We start from the raw sequence: 19,270 nt of genomic DNA, 5'->3' as shown, positions 1-19,270 counted from the left end.
GTTATACAGCAGAAAGTAACACAGCATTGTAAAGCAATTATACTCCAATAAAGATGTTAAAAAAAGAAAATACAGGGGTCTTGTCAGCATTTTCTAACAGGAAGGGAATACTATGCTTCATAAGTAAGAGAGCTTTTAATCCTTGAATAGGCAGTTACTTGTAACTGTCCATTAATTCAGTAATTACTCTCTTGTATACTTAGTTTCCTCTGTTTTGGCAGGATTTCTATATAGGTGGGTCTAAATATGGGGTGTAACGCTGAAGTGATCATTTTACCCTCCTTTGTTTGTTACATTTAAGTGCACATATTTCAGTTGTGATAAAGGGTATGACTTTAAGTGCTCTTCTAAAAATTTGATTTAAATTTCATTTGTAGGTACTGTGTATGATGTAAGTCACTATAATGCTTTGCTTAAAGTCTACCTTCAAAATGAGTATAAATTTTCACCAACTGACTTCTTGGAAAAAATGGAGAAAGCAAACATTCAACCAAATCGAGTAAGTAGTTGCTATTATAAATATTTATTGGTCATATCCACTTTTATTTTTACCCAGAAAAAAAAATTTTTTAGGAAGTATTAACTGGCCCATTTCATTGACAGGTGACATACCAAAGGTTGATTGCTGCTTATTGTAATATGGGAGATATTGAAGGTGCCAGGTATGTAATTCTATAAATATATGTTTAAGCAAACAAATTTGTAAGTTTTGTAAACCTAGAATATTTTCATTCTTCTTCTTCTTTTTTTTAAGTTTCTACTTCGTAAGAAAATTATTTCAGAAGTATTTTAACCTAGCAAATTTGGTCATATGACTTAGATAAAATATAAAATTTTGTAAAAGGGGAAATGTAATTGAAAATTGCTATTTTAATTAAAAATTTCATTTACTGGAGCAGAAGTTTAAAATTGTTGAGGTACAAAGCTGGCTTTACTTTTTTTTTTTAATTGCTATTTCCAAAAGTAAATGTCCTTGACCATTTACACTATATTCATTTATAAAACTGATAATATTCTCTTTATTTCAGTGATTTGTTTAAAATTAGTTATGACATTTCTCTGCTCATGTAAAATTTATTAATACTTTTGGATGGAGGGTTTAGGAAATAAGGAATAAATTGAAATGTACAATCTCATTTTTAATGAAATGAGTCATTAAACTTTATGCTTTTTAAAGGTTAATTAGTACAGAAGAAACAATCAGATTTTTAAAACTTACCTACTGTTTTTAGCAAGAGTACTTCAATACTATTGATATAACTTCAGGGAGTGGAATTTTGTGTGCACATGTTGTAAAAGGTGTTTTTCATGCATATTTCCAAGAAGTATTTTTATATCTCTTTCGTTGCAGCAAGATTCTTGGATTTATGAAAACTAAGGATCTTCCAGTCACAGAGGCAGTATTCAGTGCTCTTGTTACAGGGCATGCAAGAGCTGGGTAATGTTCCACCTAAGGTTTTATTCTCAAGTGAGATTTAAATTTCAGAAAATTATTGTGGAAAATTCTTAAACTATGTTTATCTACCCTCTCAAAAAAAATCTTGAGTGTGTGTGGTAGAACACGCATATCTTAAAGTAAATTATTCTTTAATTTATCTGTTTCATCAAACTTTTATTTGAGGATTTCAGTTTTAAAAATTGGACTTGATCCAAAGTAACTGACTTTGTAAAGTTTATTAACTACTCTGCTAGTGACCTGGAAAATATTTTTATTTTTGAAGAATAATTTACTAAATGTTATTCTTTCCTAAAAAGGTAAATTTGAGTCACAACATACCAAGTGAAAGAGGGCATGTTATTTAATGTCTATGTAATTATTATTTAATTTGGTTTCTCTTTTGGAAAAGTTACCTGTAAAAATTTGAGATGTTTATGATCTTTATTATTTCAGAAACCTGTTACCAGTTTAATATGTATTTATCCTTTTCTGATGTTACGATTCTAAATGGTACTTAAGAATTTTAATTTTAATAAGCATAAGTAATACATTCTAGATTAAATGATACATTTGGCAGTATTATGGTAATCCATTTTATTTTCTTTGAATTAACTTACAGAGATATGGAGAATGCAGAAAATATTCTCACAGTGATGAAAGAGGCTGGAATTGAGCCTGGTCCAGACACATACCTAGCACTGTTGAATGCATATGCTGAGAAGGGTGACATTAACCATGTTAAACAGGTGTGACTTATATAAATAAACATACTTTAAAATCATTTGTATAAACTGTGCTACATTTTGCATGATGCAGAAAAGTGTAGTTTATATCTGTTTTTAAAGCTATCTCTTGTAGACAGTCTTGAAGGAGAATTCTTACTATAGTTCAGTACTTTGGTGTTGATGTAACAGTTATTGTTGGAGTAGAATGTTTTTCTGTTTTATAAAAGAAGTCTTAAACTTTTAGATGTTATGTGTTTCTAATTTTTTAAAATCTTGGTATTTTAATTTATTTAGCTTTAATAAAAAAAAAAAAACTTGTTTCTAACTTGTTCTTCTAATTTCTGGAACTGTCTATAGACCCTGGAGAAAGTGGAGAAGTCTGATCTTTACCTTATGGACCGTGATATTTTGCAAATTATCTTTAGCTTCAGCAAAGCTGGGTATCCTCAATATGTCTCAGAAATTTTGGAAAAAATTACATATGAAAGAAGATATATTCCAGGTAGTTTTACAATTTTTATTTTCATGATTTTTCTAAAAATAAGAATTACTATTTTTACATGATGGAAAGGGCATTCTCTAACAATAGGGTATTGTGGTAGATGAACATAAGATTCTTTTAAAGTCAGCTTAATAAACTGAAAAACTTGGGTGAATGAATACATGGGAATGTTTTGATTTGGCAGTGTTTCATTATTATTTAGGCAGATAAATCCTTTTGGTATTTGTAGTTCATAAGTTTGTCTTTCATATTGGTAGCAGTGTAGAAATATTGTTCAAACCAGTAACAAAAGATGTCTTTGTTTTCTTTCCAGATACAATGAACCTCATTTTGCTTTTAGTCACAGAAAAATTGGAAGATACAGCATTGCAGATTTTATTAGCATGTCCTATATCAAGGGAAGACAGCCTGAGTGACTTTGGCAGTTTCTTTTTACGACACTGTGTGACTATGAATACGGTATTTACATAGTCTGTTTTTACTTTGTAGACAGTGTAATCGGCAGTGAAATAATATTCTTTAAAATACGAGAACATATTATGAGATTAGACCAACTATAAATATTAAGAGAACTTTGTTTTTGTGTTGGAAGATTATTGGATAGAAAGAGGGTGAGAAGTTCAAATTTTTTATCTCAAAAGTGGTAGAATATTTGCAGAAGGTCAAATGGTAGGATATTTGCAGATTCAGCTGATGTGGTGCCTTTCTTTTCTAGCCTGCAGAGAAGCTTAAAGACTACTGTAAGAAGTTAAAGGAAGCCCAGCTGCACACATCTCCTTTCCAGTTCACACTCCAGTGTGCTTTACTAGCCAAAAAAATCGGTACTATATTCTCGTAATTAAAACTCACATAAGTAAATTTTGCTGAGGTAGCTTTGTAATATTTTACGGTGTCTCTTTCAGATTTGGCAAAAGCTCTAATGAAGGCTCTGAAGGAAGAAGGTTTTCCTCTCAGAACTCATTATTTCTGGCCATTACTAGTTGGACATCAGAAGGAGAAAAATGTTCAAGGTTAGGTTTTACCCTTTACAGATTTAATAGTGGTTTAGATATCCAGTATAACAGTTTCTACACACATTTAATTGAATTATTTGGGAAAACATGCTTACTAGATCTTATGAGAAAATAGAATTAAGTCATAGTAAAGTATTAGGTAAACATTTAAAAAACAAACATAATGGATTTCTGTCATCTTAATTTCATTTCTTAATTCATCTCTGATCTCGATATTTAGACTTGTGATTGTGGTTTTAAATAGTTCATTATTTTTAAGTTTTTCAAAAAACTCTTTAGTTCTTGATTTTACATACATACAGTGTTTGAAATTAGTTTAGCCTTATTAAAGATAAAATATATACAATCAGACCATTTTCTTTGTGGACCAGTCTATTTCTTAACTGAGCTGAGTTAAAATAATAGGAAAGGCAGGAAAACTTTTATTGCAAAATGAATGCTCATGACCTGACAGCCAACTGATTGAAGGACAGAAATGTTCAATCTTTGAGGTTCTTAAGTACGTTTAAGCATTTAGCATACTTTTCCCTGTACACATGGGATGTCTATAGGATATGAATAAGAATTGAACAAATATTAAATTTTAGAGTACAGTATCTAATTCTTTGGTTTGCATTATTGGTAATTCAGAAAGAGTAGTCTCATAAAAAGATGCTTTTAACAGAAGTACTTCCCCCTTGGGGAAACAAAAAATGGTCTTTTTCATTTTATCTCGCCGTATAATGTGCTTTAGAATGAGATGCAGAGTTGTTAGTATGACATTGGGTGACAAACAAAATGCACAAACAACAAAAAAAAGTGCTTTTAGCAGACTTTCATGTTGCAATTTTATTTAAATATATAGCCCTTTTCTGGTTTAAAGGAAATAGTGAAACAAGTATTCCCTAATTGTTTCTGGCTGTAAAAGTCTCTAAATCCTTTTTAGAAAAATTTTTGTGAAAACAATATGCTAGTTGATTAACTCTTTGCATATCCTCCAGTTCTGAAAGCTCTAAGAGTTAACCTTTAACCCTAGTATTTTTGAACCACAGAAAGTTTACATCATTCCATGAAAATCTTTGGCCATGTTAGTATTGTCCACAATACACAGATATGAAAATACTTTTGGTACTCCTGTTGAAATGTTTGTTTATTCATCAGGTAAATTTGCTTTTCTCAACCTGTCATGGTATCTAGACTTGAATTGGTTACTACATTTTTACTACTTAGTAAACATGAAAGAATTCAGGTAATTCTTTCCATAGTTGTAGCTCAAACTAGTAGAAAAGTGGACTTTATCTTGAAGCCATTTTTTTCTTGGAATCTTAGAATCAAAGGTGCCTTGTTGAAAGCTCACATTATATTAATGAAGGAACTGAGAGCCCAGAGAGATTCAGTGGCTGATCTGAATCTCAGTGTGCTGAGATTAGAACTAGGATTTCTGTCCTCCTGTTTTTTGTTTGTTTGTTTGTTTGGTGGGCATAATTTCTGGTTTCTTTGCAAGCCTCAAATTCTTGTTGGAAAATGGACATTTTAGGTAGTATATTGTAGCAACTCTAAGTACTGCCCCTGCCCCCCTGCCAGCCGCTCCGCGGCATGTGGGATCCTCCCGGACCACGGCACGAACCCGTATCCCCTGCATCAGCGGGCGGACTCCCAACCACTGCACCACCAGGGAAGCCCCCTCCTGTTTTAAATACTTATTTTTTCCTTTTTTTTTTTTTTTTTTTTTTTTTTTGCCGTACGCGGGCCTCTCACTGTTGTGGCCTCTCCCGTTGTGGAGCACAAGCTCTGGACGCACAAGCTCAGCGGCCATGGCTCACGGGCCCAGCCGCTCCACGGCATGTGGGATCTTCCCAGACCGGGGCACGAACCCCTGTCCCCTGCATCGGCAGGAGGACTCTCAACCTCTGCGCCACCAGGGAAGGCCTAAATACTTATTTTTAATACCGTAACACCTCCATATTAGACACTTGTAAATATGCTGTACTTGTTTTATAAAAATTCTTAGCTATTGGTTAAAAATTAGGTATCGATTTTGGCATTAAGGACACATTTTAAAAGTGGTACCAAGTTTTTTAATCAGTGAAGGTTTTAACTGGAAAAATAAGAAAGCTGGAAAGTTAACTTGAGAGTACAAGAGATTGTCAGCTGTTTTACAGTTTTTAAAAAGTACTTTCTCCTTTGCAGGAAGTCCTGAAATTGAGTAAAGTATGTATTCTACAGTCTTTTCTTCATGTAACAGGGAAATGGCTGTATATATTCTATATAGTTTCTTTAGTGTAAGATAAGAAAGTAAGATTCTTTTTAGTGCAGTGAATTTGTTTTTTGTCTGGGGAAAGTCATTATAAACTGGTAGAAATAAATAATTAACAGAAGAAAATAATGGCTGCAGAGATGGAGGATGTAGAGGAGTGTTTCATAAGGAATAAATAAAACCCTTCAGGAAATCAAAGGTATGTAGAGGTCAGATCAGACTGAACCAGGTGTTCAACAATAGGATGATCAAACTTTTCTTGAATTCTAGAATTTTTCTGGTTGCAAATTTGGCCGTCACCAACCCTTAAAAAAGATTCTTATAATAATTTCCTCATGGCTTATCTTGCTAGTATTTTTCTCTGTTGTGCAAATGGAAAAGTCCTCTCTTAGAATTTTAGCAAATTGGCCCAAGTGAGAGGAAATAATGAAGAATGATTGAGGGATTATCTACATCCTTTGGTATATTTAGGAAACATGAAAATAAGAATATAAAACAGGTGAAATGTAAAAGGAAGGGCTGGTATGAAAACCTAAATGCCAGTTGAGTGAAATGGTTGAGTAGATGATACTTTTTAAAAAGTAAGAAATTGCCTCCTCATAAAGTGAGCGCTCTGGGTAGAGTCTAAAATTATGTGGAGTAAACAGTCCTAGTGGTGGAATTTGTTCAGGAAAACCGTGTATCTTTCCCAATAGTTTGAACTACTTTAATTCTTATAAAACTTTTTGAATGGATACTTTCCTTTAGATTCATAAACTTTCTTGTGCCTACATTTGAAATATTTTTACTAGATTGTTTAGATTTTCTAAGTTCACAGAGGTTTGGGATCCTCGTTTATCTACGTTAATATATGATTATTTTAATCTTTTAAAAAGAAATATGAATTGTATTTTTGAGGAGGAGGTATGTAGGTATGTCAGATCAATCACCTTTCTTTCTCCTTATTGAGAAGTGTTTCCCTCTTCCTGTCCAACTATAGTTACTGAAGGGAATATCCTTGTGTGCTTCCTCAGAGTGCTTGAGGGAGTGACTGAACTTGGCTGAGCAATGGTGTGAACCCAGGTTTTCTTAAACCTGCTTTAGTTTCAGTTGGAAAGATACATAAGTTACAAATGCTACCCACCCAGGTCATCTAAACAGCAGAATGCATTCCTCTCCCTGAAAAACATTGGAAAAATGAATTAAGAGAATAAAATGTATTTGAGGCATAGATGATGAGGGGAAGCGTTTGTATAGGAATAGGAATCTTCTATCTGCAATCAATTTGTTGGCCTGTTTTCAAACATTAGAAAATGAAATAGAGTTACCTTATGCTAAATTTTAGAAATTATTAGGGTATTTTAAGACAGCTAAAAAAATTAAATCACTGTTACTATTAACATTTGTTTAGTATTTTTAGGGTTTCACACTTTTTTTTTTAGTTTTAATGACCACCCTGAGAAGTAAATAGGCAGTTTTATTATCATTCCTGTGTGCAAAATGACTTGATCCCACGTCCTTCTGATTGGAGGGAAAAGTGTAGGTTTTTGCATTTTTGTAGTATTACAAGCACCTGCCAGCAATTAGGAGACAAGGCTTCTTTTTCAAGACATGTCTCTGATCTTGAAGAAATCGCTTACTTTAACACTTCTGTTAAAATACAGATTATTGGACTTCTAAAGGCATTTCCAGCTTTATTTAAATAGAGAAGTATACACCCCTCTTCTCCCCGCCCACCCAGTAGGCTGAAATGAAAGCCTTGTTAATATGAACCTGATATATTGATCTAAACTGAGTTGCAATACTGCGGTTCTTTTTGTTCAGTATGTTCTGTTTTTCCTGTTGTCCTCCATCTTCCTGTAGGCCTAGACCACAGAATTTCTTCCATACCTGTGGGTAATATTTACAATTTTTGTTACTTTGCTTCTATCCATTCAATAGGCATTGAACTCTTATAGGTCAGAAAATTGTTCTATTTATTGAGTGCCTTGACTCGTATTGCCTTGCTTAATCCATGGATGGTGGGTAGAAGGATCAAGCCAAAAGGTACGTGTTAAAGTGTCTAGAAGGCACGGTGCTGGCATATTGCCATTTCTAGTGTGTAAGCTAAGAAATAGTGGCTCAGAAAAGTGGAGTTACTTGCTCAGATTTACACTGCCATTAAGTGGAAGAACCAGGGTTGAAAGGTAGGTCTCTTTAAATTGCAAAACCTGTTTTTGTTTTGTCAATTCACTGTAGTGTCTTATCAGACATTTAGCTACATACTTTAAACCATGGTCATGAAAGCAGTCATTACTGGCCAGAAGGGACACTGAGGACATTAGATTAGCACAAGTCTATTACTAGTAATTGAAAAGCAGCTGAAAAGAAAAGAAAAGCAGCTATGTCCTACTGTCAGGTGCTTAGTAATCTTTGCATATGAAGAAGAGCGCAGTGTGATTGCCATTTTTATGATAGATATGAAGGTGACTAGTACTAATTCCCAGGAAGTTGTTAAAGGAATAGTTCTAAATTTTGCTTACAATTATTGTTAGACTTGTGTGTGCTATATGGACCAACTCTACATGCATGTTCTCTTAAATTTATAAGTAAGCACATGCCTTGTCTTTCAGGGTTTTTTCTCTCTGTTATTTTTACATCTTGAAAAATATATCTAATTATCTAAGGTTTTGAAGATATTAGGTAATTTTAAACATAATGAACTGTTTAAAATGTTTTGATCCATAATCTAAATTTTATCTGAAAGAATTGTGCAAATATTCATAATGTAGTTGGACTTACCTGTATGTTTCTGTATTCAGTGAGAATTTAGTCAAGTTTTTGTATTAGAGTGTATTACATAATAAATATATGGAAATATAATTTTTCTGTAGATGATACCATAGGGCAAAAATAGGGACATCTAGGGGAAGTTGTAATACTGTGAAAGTAATGAAGCTAAAGAAGTAAATTTTAAAGAGGAAAACAAGTGAGTCCTTTCTTTTATTAAACTGCTGCCTCTGTCAAAAATAGGTAATACCTGAGTAGTTTGACAATATTCTAGAATTAATTGGTCTGATTTAAATCAGTTTGTACTATTTAAAGCTAACTGTAGCTTTGGAAAACATGAACTGTACTATTAAGAAGTTAGTAAAAGATATTTTTACAAATGGGGGAAGAGAAAGGACTTTTATAGTTTAAAATATAATGAGACTAATTCATTAGAATCAGTTGTTCTCTATTCATTTTTTGTTCTTGTATTAGGAAACAGGAAATCACTAGTTGGTCACAATTAGGGAATTCTTTATGTAAGTGCTTTTTTTTTTAAACTTATTTTTGATTTTTTATCAAAGTAATCACTCAGAAATCATACATAGTTTTACAAGTCAAATATACTGCACAGTTTATAACAAAAGCAGCCATCCTCTGCCTACTCCATCCCACCTGAGTCCCGTACCTGAGACAAAAGTGTTCATAAGTGCTTAACTTAAAAACCCTTTTGTCTTGGAAAGATCTCCTCTCACCCCATTCCTCTAATCCCTTCTCTCTGCAGTATTTAGTCATGTCAAGTTTTATTTTGTAGATCCATATTGCTCTGTGATAGCAATGCTGTTTTATGATCTCTGTTCAGTTGGGATACAGGAAATTACTTAGCATCTTGCTTGTTTTCATTTTTCTTATAATTTCTAGGGTATTTCCTTAGCACTTTATCCTGAATTAATAGGGAGAGATGAAGGAAAGAGCAATAAAATTTTTTCATTTATCATCTTATTATCCAGTTCTGTTGTTCTTTCTCTTTCAGATAAACAAAATGCTGAGTACTTTTCCTACATTATAAATCAGAAAGTAAATGAACTGAAATTTTTGATTTTTTGTTAATTTATTCCAAGTTCCTCATCTTTGTGCTTCTAAATTTGATTTTACAGGTATAGTTGAAGTCCTCAAAGGAATGCATGAACTAGGAGTAACTCCTGATCAGGAGACATACATAAATTACGTGTTTCCATGCTTTGATAGTGTAAAGTCAGTTCGTGCTATTTTGCAGGTGAGTGCAAGTGTGGTTTTAATTTCATAATTGAAGAACATTTTCCCTCTGTAATGTTTCGTGGTAATCAAAAAAAAAAAAAGTCACTGAGCTGAGGACTAAAATGCTTATGTTGGTATATAATTTTCTGAAGCTTTGTAAAAATATTGGTTAGTGTAACATCTGTAGTTTTTAAAAATATATATTTATTTATTTATTTTGGCTGCACCAGGTCTTAGTTGTGGCATGTGGGATCTTTAGTTGTGGCATTCAGGCTTCTTAGTTGTGGCATGTGAACTCTTAGTCGCAGCATGTGTGCGGGATCTAGTTCCCCTACCAGGGATCAAACCTGGGCCCCCTGCATTGGGAGTACGGAGTCTTACCCACTGGACCACCAGGGAAGTCTGGCATCTGTAGTTACTAAACTTAAAAGTCTTATAAAGGTAAAGTAGTATTTTTCTTGTGTGTTGAAAAGACAGTATGCCAATATCAGACAAAATTTAAATGAAACAGTTTCACTCTTTAATCCCACTCTACAGTGCAACTGCACCTTTCATTTTTGAATATTACTTTTCACTTCTCTATGAATTTTCATAATAAACTCTTAGTATATTTACTATTCTGTTTTTTTTTTCTTAAGTAATCTTTTGTTTGATCCTAGAGCATTGTTTTCCTGCCAGATAATTCCTGTCCCCACCAGAATAAGTAAGGCATTATAAAGGGGCATATGAAAAATTGACCCAGTGTACTGGGTCAGCAACGGTTACACTTTCCATTTTCAGAATAAAGTGCTATGCAATTAGGAACAACGTGGCGGAGTACCACACATTTTAGTAAGAAATATTTTGTTCAGAAGACCTGTTTCCTAGGTGGTTGTTCACATAATGCCTTTATTTTTCTAATATTGTTAGAGTGTTCTTTTCTTTCCTTGAAATGATTTCATAATTACAGTCCTCTTAAAGGGAGAGTTTATGTCTTGAGTGTCTTTACCTTTCTTCCCTGAGTATTTAACAGTGTATTTTGACACTGTGCTATACATATTTTACTGTTAAAAAATATATTTAAAAAAGTAACTTTCCCACATGTTCTTATTTCCCCAAAACCTATTTTTTTCACTTAGCACCTTTACATTATAGTATGTAATTCCACAAATGATTGTTTATGCTTGTATGATGTTTCATTGTGTGGATATACTGTAATTTATCTTTATTCATTTCTTATTATTGATTAGTTAATTTTTAATATTGTGCTATTATTATAAAGTGACTCAGTAAATATGTTTGGCTAAATTTCAGCCCATATACTTAAATTATTAAATATGATGTTGAGATAAGTCATTAGCCATTTGGAGTTAAATAAAAATAAATTTGATCTTTACCTCATTATATGTCTTAAAATATTTTAGATCAATGCATTCAATTTTTATTTTGTTGTTAATTAGAGAATTGTTCTAATGTCTTCAATAGTGAACTCTTCCTAGAAGGAAGGCACTTTAAGGGTAACAGATTATATGAATTTGAAGATAAGCATTTAATTTGGGATGTTGGGACTGTATCTCATAGCTTTCGCTGAAGTTTGGTTATTCAGTTTATTCACATTATTTTAGAAAACGATCTTTTTTAAATGAAGGATTATCAGAATACGGTCATATAAAGAAATGGGAAAACAGGAAATTTGAATGACATATCAAAATATTTTTAGCTGAGGTGTATTATCATTGAAATATGCTTTATCCCTAGGAAAATGGATGTCTACATGAAGATAGTATATTTTCTCAAGCTGAATTGAGAGTTGAAGCAGTAAATGGAAACTTAGACTATATTTTATCATTTTGTAAGTATGCAGCATTAGAAGAAAGCTTGACAGGTGTTAATTTCAGTTACTTTTGAGGGCATACAGGGTGGTTCATGCCCTCACTGCCTGCCTCAGGTAGTTCAAAGTATTTTCCTCAAAAGCAAGGAAGTTTTTATATGTTTTATTTAAGTTAGCCTTATAAGATAGTTTATGAGTTTAACTTGTAGATAATTTGGAAGTAACTTTAAAGTTTATAGGACCTTGGAGATAACATGGTGTTAGGTTGGACTGGGAACCCAGAGGACTTGGGTCCTATTTAGAATTAAGCTGCTGATTATGGGACCTGAAACAAATATCCATATTGTTCTTTTGTTTCAATTTTATGAAATGGGATAGTATTGCCTACCTGTCTACGTTGTGGGAGTTGTGAGAATCATATGAGATCTTGTTTTTGAAAGTGTTTTCTAAACTAATGCCTATTATGGCCCTAAGTTACACAAAGCCATCTCCCAGTCCTCATTATTAAAAACACAGTAAATGTTTCCAAACACTTATAAATGATAGGGTGCTTTACAACGTTCATCACATGTTAATAAACTTCCTCCATTGATAGATGAAGAAAGGCAGAGAGATGTTAAATGATTTGCCCAAAGTTAGTGATTGAGTCAGAACCAAGATCATCTAATCTTAAACTTATTTTTCCACTATACTATGTTTTAATTTTAATAAATTAGACATTTTTTTAATTTTAATTTTTAACATATCTATGGCATTATCTTGACAGTGTTTCAGATCTTGTGAAAGAGATATCATTTAAAAATAAATATACAAACATCAATTTCTAGCCCACTGAAATGTTACAAGCTAAGATTTTATTAACATATATTCAAATTGTGTAAGTGGAAGCTTTGTAAAAACCAGATTACTCGTATATATTACCTGTGTTTGAGTTATTTAAAATAGTTTATTGTATTATTATAAAGACAAAGGCGAAGTGTTCAGTATGAAAGCGTTGACTGTTAGAGGTGTAGTTATTTGAGTGTAAGCTTGAGTATTAATGCTGGCTGCTATCTGAGAGTATTGATTTTGCCTTCTACTCTATAATATATAGATTTTCCATACTGACAAGATGAAAACAGAGAAGCATTAGCTGAGGAATCTGGGTGCATAAGGTGGATACATGAGAGCTGCTTTTTCCCTTTATCATACCGTCCATTCCACTTCATTGTCAACCTCTTGAATTTTTTCACACTTTTTTGTTGCTAAGGAAACTAGATGCTTTTTGTCAGCAGCCTTCCAGCTTGCTGAGATGTTTCTGGTCACCTTTTTAATGAATAAAAACTTGATAATATTCTGTAAAATACTAATTTGAATAGTTTAGAAGTAAGTTTTCAAGAAGTTGTTTATTAAATGTGAAAAAGAAAAATGCCATGAACTTAAAGACTAAAGAAGATTTCAGCTCCCTCACCCTTTGAATTACAGATCTTTGAAGAGCAGTTAGTTCTGTAATTGCTGGTATTCCCTGTAGACTGCTTATAGATAGGCACTTTTGGTTACTACAAGGAGTGGCAGGTAGTAAAGTAAATGCCTTGTCTTTTTTTTTTTAATTGAGGTATAATTGATATACAGTATTAGTTTCAGGTGTACAACATAATGATTCAATATTTGTCTATATTGCAGAGTGGTCACCACAGTAAGTCTGGTTAACATTCGTCCACATACATGGTTACAAAATTTTTTTTTCTTGTGATGAGGATTTCAAAGATCTACTCTCTCAACAACTTTCACATATGAAATATAGTATTATTAATTGTAGTCACCATGCTGTACATTCCATCCCCCTGACTTATTAAATGGCTTATTTTGATCAAGTTTGTGGAGTAGTAAGAAACATTTTCCCACTTGATTTTGTAGGTGTGGAAATTAATTTGATCAAGCAAAATTAAAGGTTACCAAAAAGCATGTGGTGTATCCACTTTAAAATTCCTGAGTGACTAAATGCAGCTCATTTCAGAGACGATTTTTAAGAGTTTTAAATGCCACATGAAACCACTGAGAAACTTATGCTTCCTGTTCAAGGGATCTAACAGTCAGTCTAAAGTATTTCTCCTTATGTGTGCGGGTTAAATTTTTATTCATATTTAGGGAGATGAGCAAATCTTAAAACCTACTGTGATTTCTCCCATGAGATTTTTTTAAGTTAACCAGCTATCTTAATCTTTACCCAAACTGTATTTATTAATTCTGTCTTCAGAATTTGCCTCCACTGTGAGTTCCTATCTAATTCCATCCCTCTTGAATCATTCAGTAGCCACTTTGCATATATACTGAAAAGATTAAAACAATTACTTATAACATGGCACTATTTTAATATAGTGACAGGGAAAAATAAATTCAGCATATGCCTCCTCTGATTCTGTCCCAAGCTAATTATGGCAAGGGTTATGTGGAGAATCAGATCTTATGCATTAAGGCCTGATTCTTATACTATGGCAAATCAGGCTTATAGTGTCAGCACTGAAACATACAAGGCTGTAGACTTAAATACCAAAATGAATAGTAGAGCAAACAAATCATCAGAAAAGTGAAAGATCAGTATAAATCAGTTACATAACAGAGGTAAAGAGGTTATTATGACTTTAGGTTGTCACTCTTGCATGAATGCAGGTCAAAGATCATGTGGAAAATAGAATGAGGAAGTGTGAGTGGTTCAACAGAATCCAACACCACTCTCAGAAAAGAACTTTTCCCCTCATCTTCTGTCTTTAAAGGGTAGTTACAGTCTCTCCTTTCATAGTGCCATGTTGTCCAGTGACATACAGCCTTGGTATATGTACCAGACTGACTCTGAGTATGCTGGTAGATTAGTTATTGCCATTTATACAAAATAATATTTATAAATTCATTAGTTGTGTAGATTTATGTAAATGAAGTAAAGTGTTTTAAAAGGATAGCTTATATTGCCAATATGTATTTCTGCAGTTTCTAATAAACTTTGTATGAAAACTTTTCCATTTTTAAAATAATATTTCCCAGATGAAAATTGAAAGGTATTGGTATAAATGTGCTTTCAAATAAATTGATAATTTAAGTTTTTGGTTTTGGTCTGGGGTTTTATGATGATTATTTTCTTTTGCAGTGGAATCAAATACATTGCCTCTCTCATTTGCTTCATTGAGAGGCAGCCTAATTCTAGGCTTTAGGAGGTAAGATGATCCATCTTATATAATCTTTGCCTGAATATAGACTGATTTATCCTTTTTGACCTACTGTGTGAGGAAAGAAACGGATATTCTTATCTTCCAATATACTAGTTACCTGAAATAACCTTATCTATTTTATTCTTCCTACTAAGTAGTTGTGAGTTTAGGCTGCCTTTTTTATCATCTATTCCAAGAAATTCATACTGATTTGGAAGAGGTCTTGTTTCAAAAAAATAAAGCACTCTTTGAAAATGGCGAGTTGGAGTTATAGACAAATTTGCATGTATATTTGATTTATATTTTGAGCATTTAATTACAAGAGGACTTTTATTCAGTGTACTACTACTCTCCTCCTCGGTGTGCTCAGGGAATGTTAATGACCTTTTCTCCCAATTTTGTTGTTTTGAAAATATTCAAACATAAAGACAAGTTGAAAGAGTGGTAAAGGAAATACTCACATACCCTTTATGTAGATTCACCAGTTGTTGATATTTTGCCATATTGAGTTGCTTTCTCTCTCATACACTTTTTCTCTAATATATACATATGGACATATACATATACATATATACACTTTTTAGTCTTTTTTGCTGAACTCCTTGAAGTTGTAGACATCATGATACTGGATCCTTCAGTATCTCTCTCTTAAGAATAAGGTCAAAAAACAAAAAAGAATAAGGTCATCATCTATGTAATCCCAATACCAGTATCACTCCTAAAAATTAACAATACTGTAATATTAACAAATATACGTAGTGTGTGTTAAGATTGTCCCAGCTGTTCTAAAATTCTTTTGTAGCTGTTTTACTTTTTGAGGATTTAGTTAAGTTCATGCACGATATTTGATTGCTATCTCTTTATTCTCTTAAAAACAATTCCTTACTTTTTTGGTGGTGGTGGGGAAAGAGTCGCGGCTTCTTTCTCTATAGAATGTCCCTCTCATACTTTGTGTTTACCTAATTTTTCCCTCACGATCAGACTCAGATTGAACATTTTTATCAAGTATATTTCATAGGTGATTGGCAGTTCTTAAGGAATATAATGTCAGGTGTCCAACTTTGGTGCCATCAACTAATTTTGATCATTTGCTTACATTGGTGGGCCCCACTTCTCTTCCTTGCAAAGGAACCTCATCTCCTTTGTAATTAGTAAGGCGTCTGTGGGGTGATACTTTGAGATAGTGTGTCTACCCTGTTTCCTAGCACCTTTCACTCAGTGGTAATAGTAGCCGTTGGTAGTCCTTGTTGAATCAGTTGTTAGCAGAGGTGGTTGCAAAAGGATGAGTTTCTAATATTGTCATTCTTTCTGTGTTTATAATGTTAATGACTTCTGATATTGATCCCAGTAATTTTTAGACTGTTTGTTGATGGAAGCACTCGGTTTTCTGTTGACATCTCTGGAACCTCCATTGCAGGCAAGAAGAGATAGAACAAGTAGGAGGGATTCTTGTTGCCATTCTTTATTTAGCCAGTACAGTTCCACTCCTCTCATATACCTACATACATTTAAATATTTGCTATTTTCCTGAAGTTAAAAACAAAAACAAAAACCAGGGTCTGTGCCTTTAAAAATAAAGTTTGAAAAATACAGAACACATAATCAAGTAGATAAAAACGCTAGTAGAGCCAGATTTTAAAACAAGAACCCGTAATGCATTATGAAGTGAAATATAGTGACTTTTCATATAATTGTCCTTGACAAAAGACTTGAAAACAAGTTTTTCATATAAACTTCCAGATCATGGGTATTTCCTTCTTTACCTTTATTATTTTTTTTAGTCAGTTTGAAAGGCACTTGTTATATTCCACAAATCCTGGACTTCTTTTTTAAAAAAATAAATTTATTTATTTATCTTTGGCTGCTTTGGGTCTTCGTTGCTGAGCATAGGCTTCTCTAGTTGCGGTGAGCAGGGGCTACTCTTGTTGCGGAGCAGGGGCTCCAGGCCTGCGGGCTTCAGTAGTTGTGGCACATGGGCTTGGTTGCTCCGCGGCCTGTGGGAGCTTCCCGGACCAGAGCTCGAACCCGTGTCCCCTGCATTGGCAGGCGGATTCTTAACCATTGCGCCACCAGGGAAGCCCAATCCTAGACTTCTTAAACAAAGTATTTGGACTATAAAGTTGATTCATTATGATGAAAAAAACCTAATTGCATATTCTGATATATACCTAGGTCAGTCATTGAGCTTTTAGTGGCTTAAAGATTATAGTATGGAGAGCTGCTCACCTTTCCAGTAAGTGTGTCTGGTTGCTGTGTTTTCTGTTTCTACTTTTTAATTTTGTGTCATCTTTGCTGTAAGATTTTTTTTTTTTTTTTTTTTTTTTTTTTTACTATCCCTCTTGACAACTTTCAGTATACTTAACCTTAACCTACATACACTAAAATAATTTGCTGTTTCTGTTTATTGTGGGCTGGGAAGTTAGATACCCTAATGCACTGCAGTTTGGAAAAATAAAATGTTCTAAATAAGGGCCTGCTTATCTTTTTTTGCTCCTATTTTGTAACAGAGATTTTGTGGTAGCTATTTTGATTATTAGAACATAAGTTCCATGTTTGGTTTATTGCACTGTCTTCAGCACGTAGATATTAATACCTGGCACATGATTAGCACTGTTGAATTAATTATCGAGGCCTTATATAGTCTGTGTTTCGGCCTCTGTTTTTGAGCATTCCCTTTAATTCAACAAGTATTTATTGTTGAGATTGAAGATGTTGGTTAGGATCAGATTGTAAAATATTTTTAAAAACATGAAGGAACTTGTCCTTTATTATGAAGAAAGTAGACTAACTTGTGCAGTGTGGAGGCTGGCTGAAGCAGAGATACATCTAGGATGTATTTGAATCTCAGACGTTATATTGTTCATTTCTAGAAATTCAGATTTTTTTTTTAATCTTCCATGTCTCCTTATCATGTTCATGCTTCTTTCTTCCTTCTTCTCTATATGGAGATATTAATGATAGATGTTTTGATGTTCTTGCCTGCTAATTCTGTTAATTTTTTTTTCAGGCATCATACATTTGTGCTTGTTTATAATTTCTGATTGGATGCCAGATGTGGATTTTATGCTGGTGGATATGGATTTTTTTTTTTCAATTCCTCTAAATACTTTTGAGCTTTGTTCTGAGACAGTCTTAAGTTACTTGGAACAGTTTTCTCAGTGCTTGCTTCTGTGCCTTGTTAGGTAGGACTAGAGCAGCTTTTAGTCTAGGATTATTCCCACTAAATTAGTCAAGCCCTACTATTAAGGTAGTATCCTCCTGATACTGATAATTCTGTCTGCTAGCCCATGTATTTTGAGATTATTAGGAATGTGAACTATTCCAATTCCATGTGTGGGTTCTGGGAATTGTCTTTTTTTGAGCTTCTGGAAAGTTCTCAGGTAGTTTCCTGGACTTCAGATTGTTTCTTCACTCGAACGTGCTTATCAGTATTTAGCTGAAGCCTGAGGACAACCCTCTGCAGTTCTCCAGGGCTCTCTATTTGTCAAGGTCTCTCTGCTCTGATAGTCTGCCCTATAAAAACAAGTTTTAATTAGTCTCTTCCAGAGAAATATTTTAAATCTGTAGGTTCTAAAACTATATTATGTTGATGAATTTTTCTTATTGTAGATACCGAAAAGTTTCAGGTTGTGGTAATTTGGCATTAATCATAAGAATGTGCAAAATTTGAAGTATTTGACTAGAGGTAATTTCTTTCTTCTCCTCCCACCCCCAAAACTATTAAAAATTCAAAACATAGTCATTACAGTCCATTATCTTGACATTAATGTAGCCTTCTATTCTTTCATTTGATGCTGAGCCAAATAGTATATATGTTTTCAAATCCCTTTGTCAGTACATTCAGTACAACTTTTGAAACAGTCTCCTATCACATGCTTCTCAGGGTCCTGTTGTACTCTTCTGGCAACTTTAGAATTGGCTGAGTGACTGAAAGCTGTTCTGAAAACCAAACTGATTGGTATTGTCAGAGTCCTGCAGCTCCTATAAGGATTAGCCCATAAGAGATTCACTTCAAGTTACCAAAAAAAATTATTCATAGTTATCAGAAATAAGTTATAAAACATTAAATGAGATAGCATAGTCACTTTAGCTAATTCTAAGGGAAACGTGGATGTGCATTTCGATATTGGAATGCAATTTTTGTAAGAGTTATCTGCCTTTAGTATTACCTGCCTAATACTGGTAGATCCATGGTCCAAGAGACAGTAATTCCTCCCATGTGTTCTGTAACCTGTTTGGGCCCAGATTAATTTTTCATGCTATCCCACAATATTTTTGAAAGACCAACACTGTTTTCTTCATATATTCTGAGAGTGGTGTTTGAGTGGTGTTTAAGTGGCAAGCTAGTTATTTCTGTAAATTGATAAGCTCAGGAGATGG

The 19,270-nt window shown here is 33.4% G+C and overlaps 1 protein-coding gene across 4 annotated transcripts in view; it reads left to right on the top strand.

Annotated features, from left to right (window-relative positions):
• LRPPRC (leucine rich pentatricopeptide repeat containing) overlaps positions 1-19,270 on the top strand; it is a 114,261-nt gene that overhangs the window by 22,979 nt on the left and 72,012 nt on the right. For all 4 annotated transcript variants that reach the window (XM_055089158.1, XM_055089160.1, XM_055089159.1 and 1 more), the window contains exons 4-14: positions 378-499; positions 604-662; positions 1,352-1,438; positions 2,058-2,184; positions 2,521-2,665; positions 2,979-3,124; positions 3,381-3,486; positions 3,568-3,675; positions 9,799-9,917; positions 11,636-11,729; positions 14,830-14,896. In XM_055089158.1, the coding sequence (XP_054945133.1) occupies positions 378-499; positions 604-662; positions 1,352-1,438; positions 2,058-2,184; positions 2,521-2,665; positions 2,979-3,124; positions 3,381-3,486; positions 3,568-3,675; positions 9,799-9,917; positions 11,636-11,729; positions 14,830-14,896 (1,180 nt within the window). The remainder of the gene's footprint in view (positions 1-377; positions 500-603; positions 663-1,351; positions 1,439-2,057; positions 2,185-2,520; positions 2,666-2,978; positions 3,125-3,380; positions 3,487-3,567; positions 3,676-9,798; positions 9,918-11,635; positions 11,730-14,829; positions 14,897-19,270) is intronic.

This window comes from Physeter macrocephalus, chromosome 12 (assembly GCF_002837175.3).
Source record: "Physeter macrocephalus isolate SW-GA chromosome 12, ASM283717v5, whole genome shotgun sequence".
NCBI classification, from domain to species: Eukaryota; Metazoa; Chordata; class Mammalia; order Artiodactyla; family Physeteridae; genus Physeter; species Physeter macrocephalus.
This window is presented reverse-complemented; position numbering and strand designations above follow the sequence as displayed.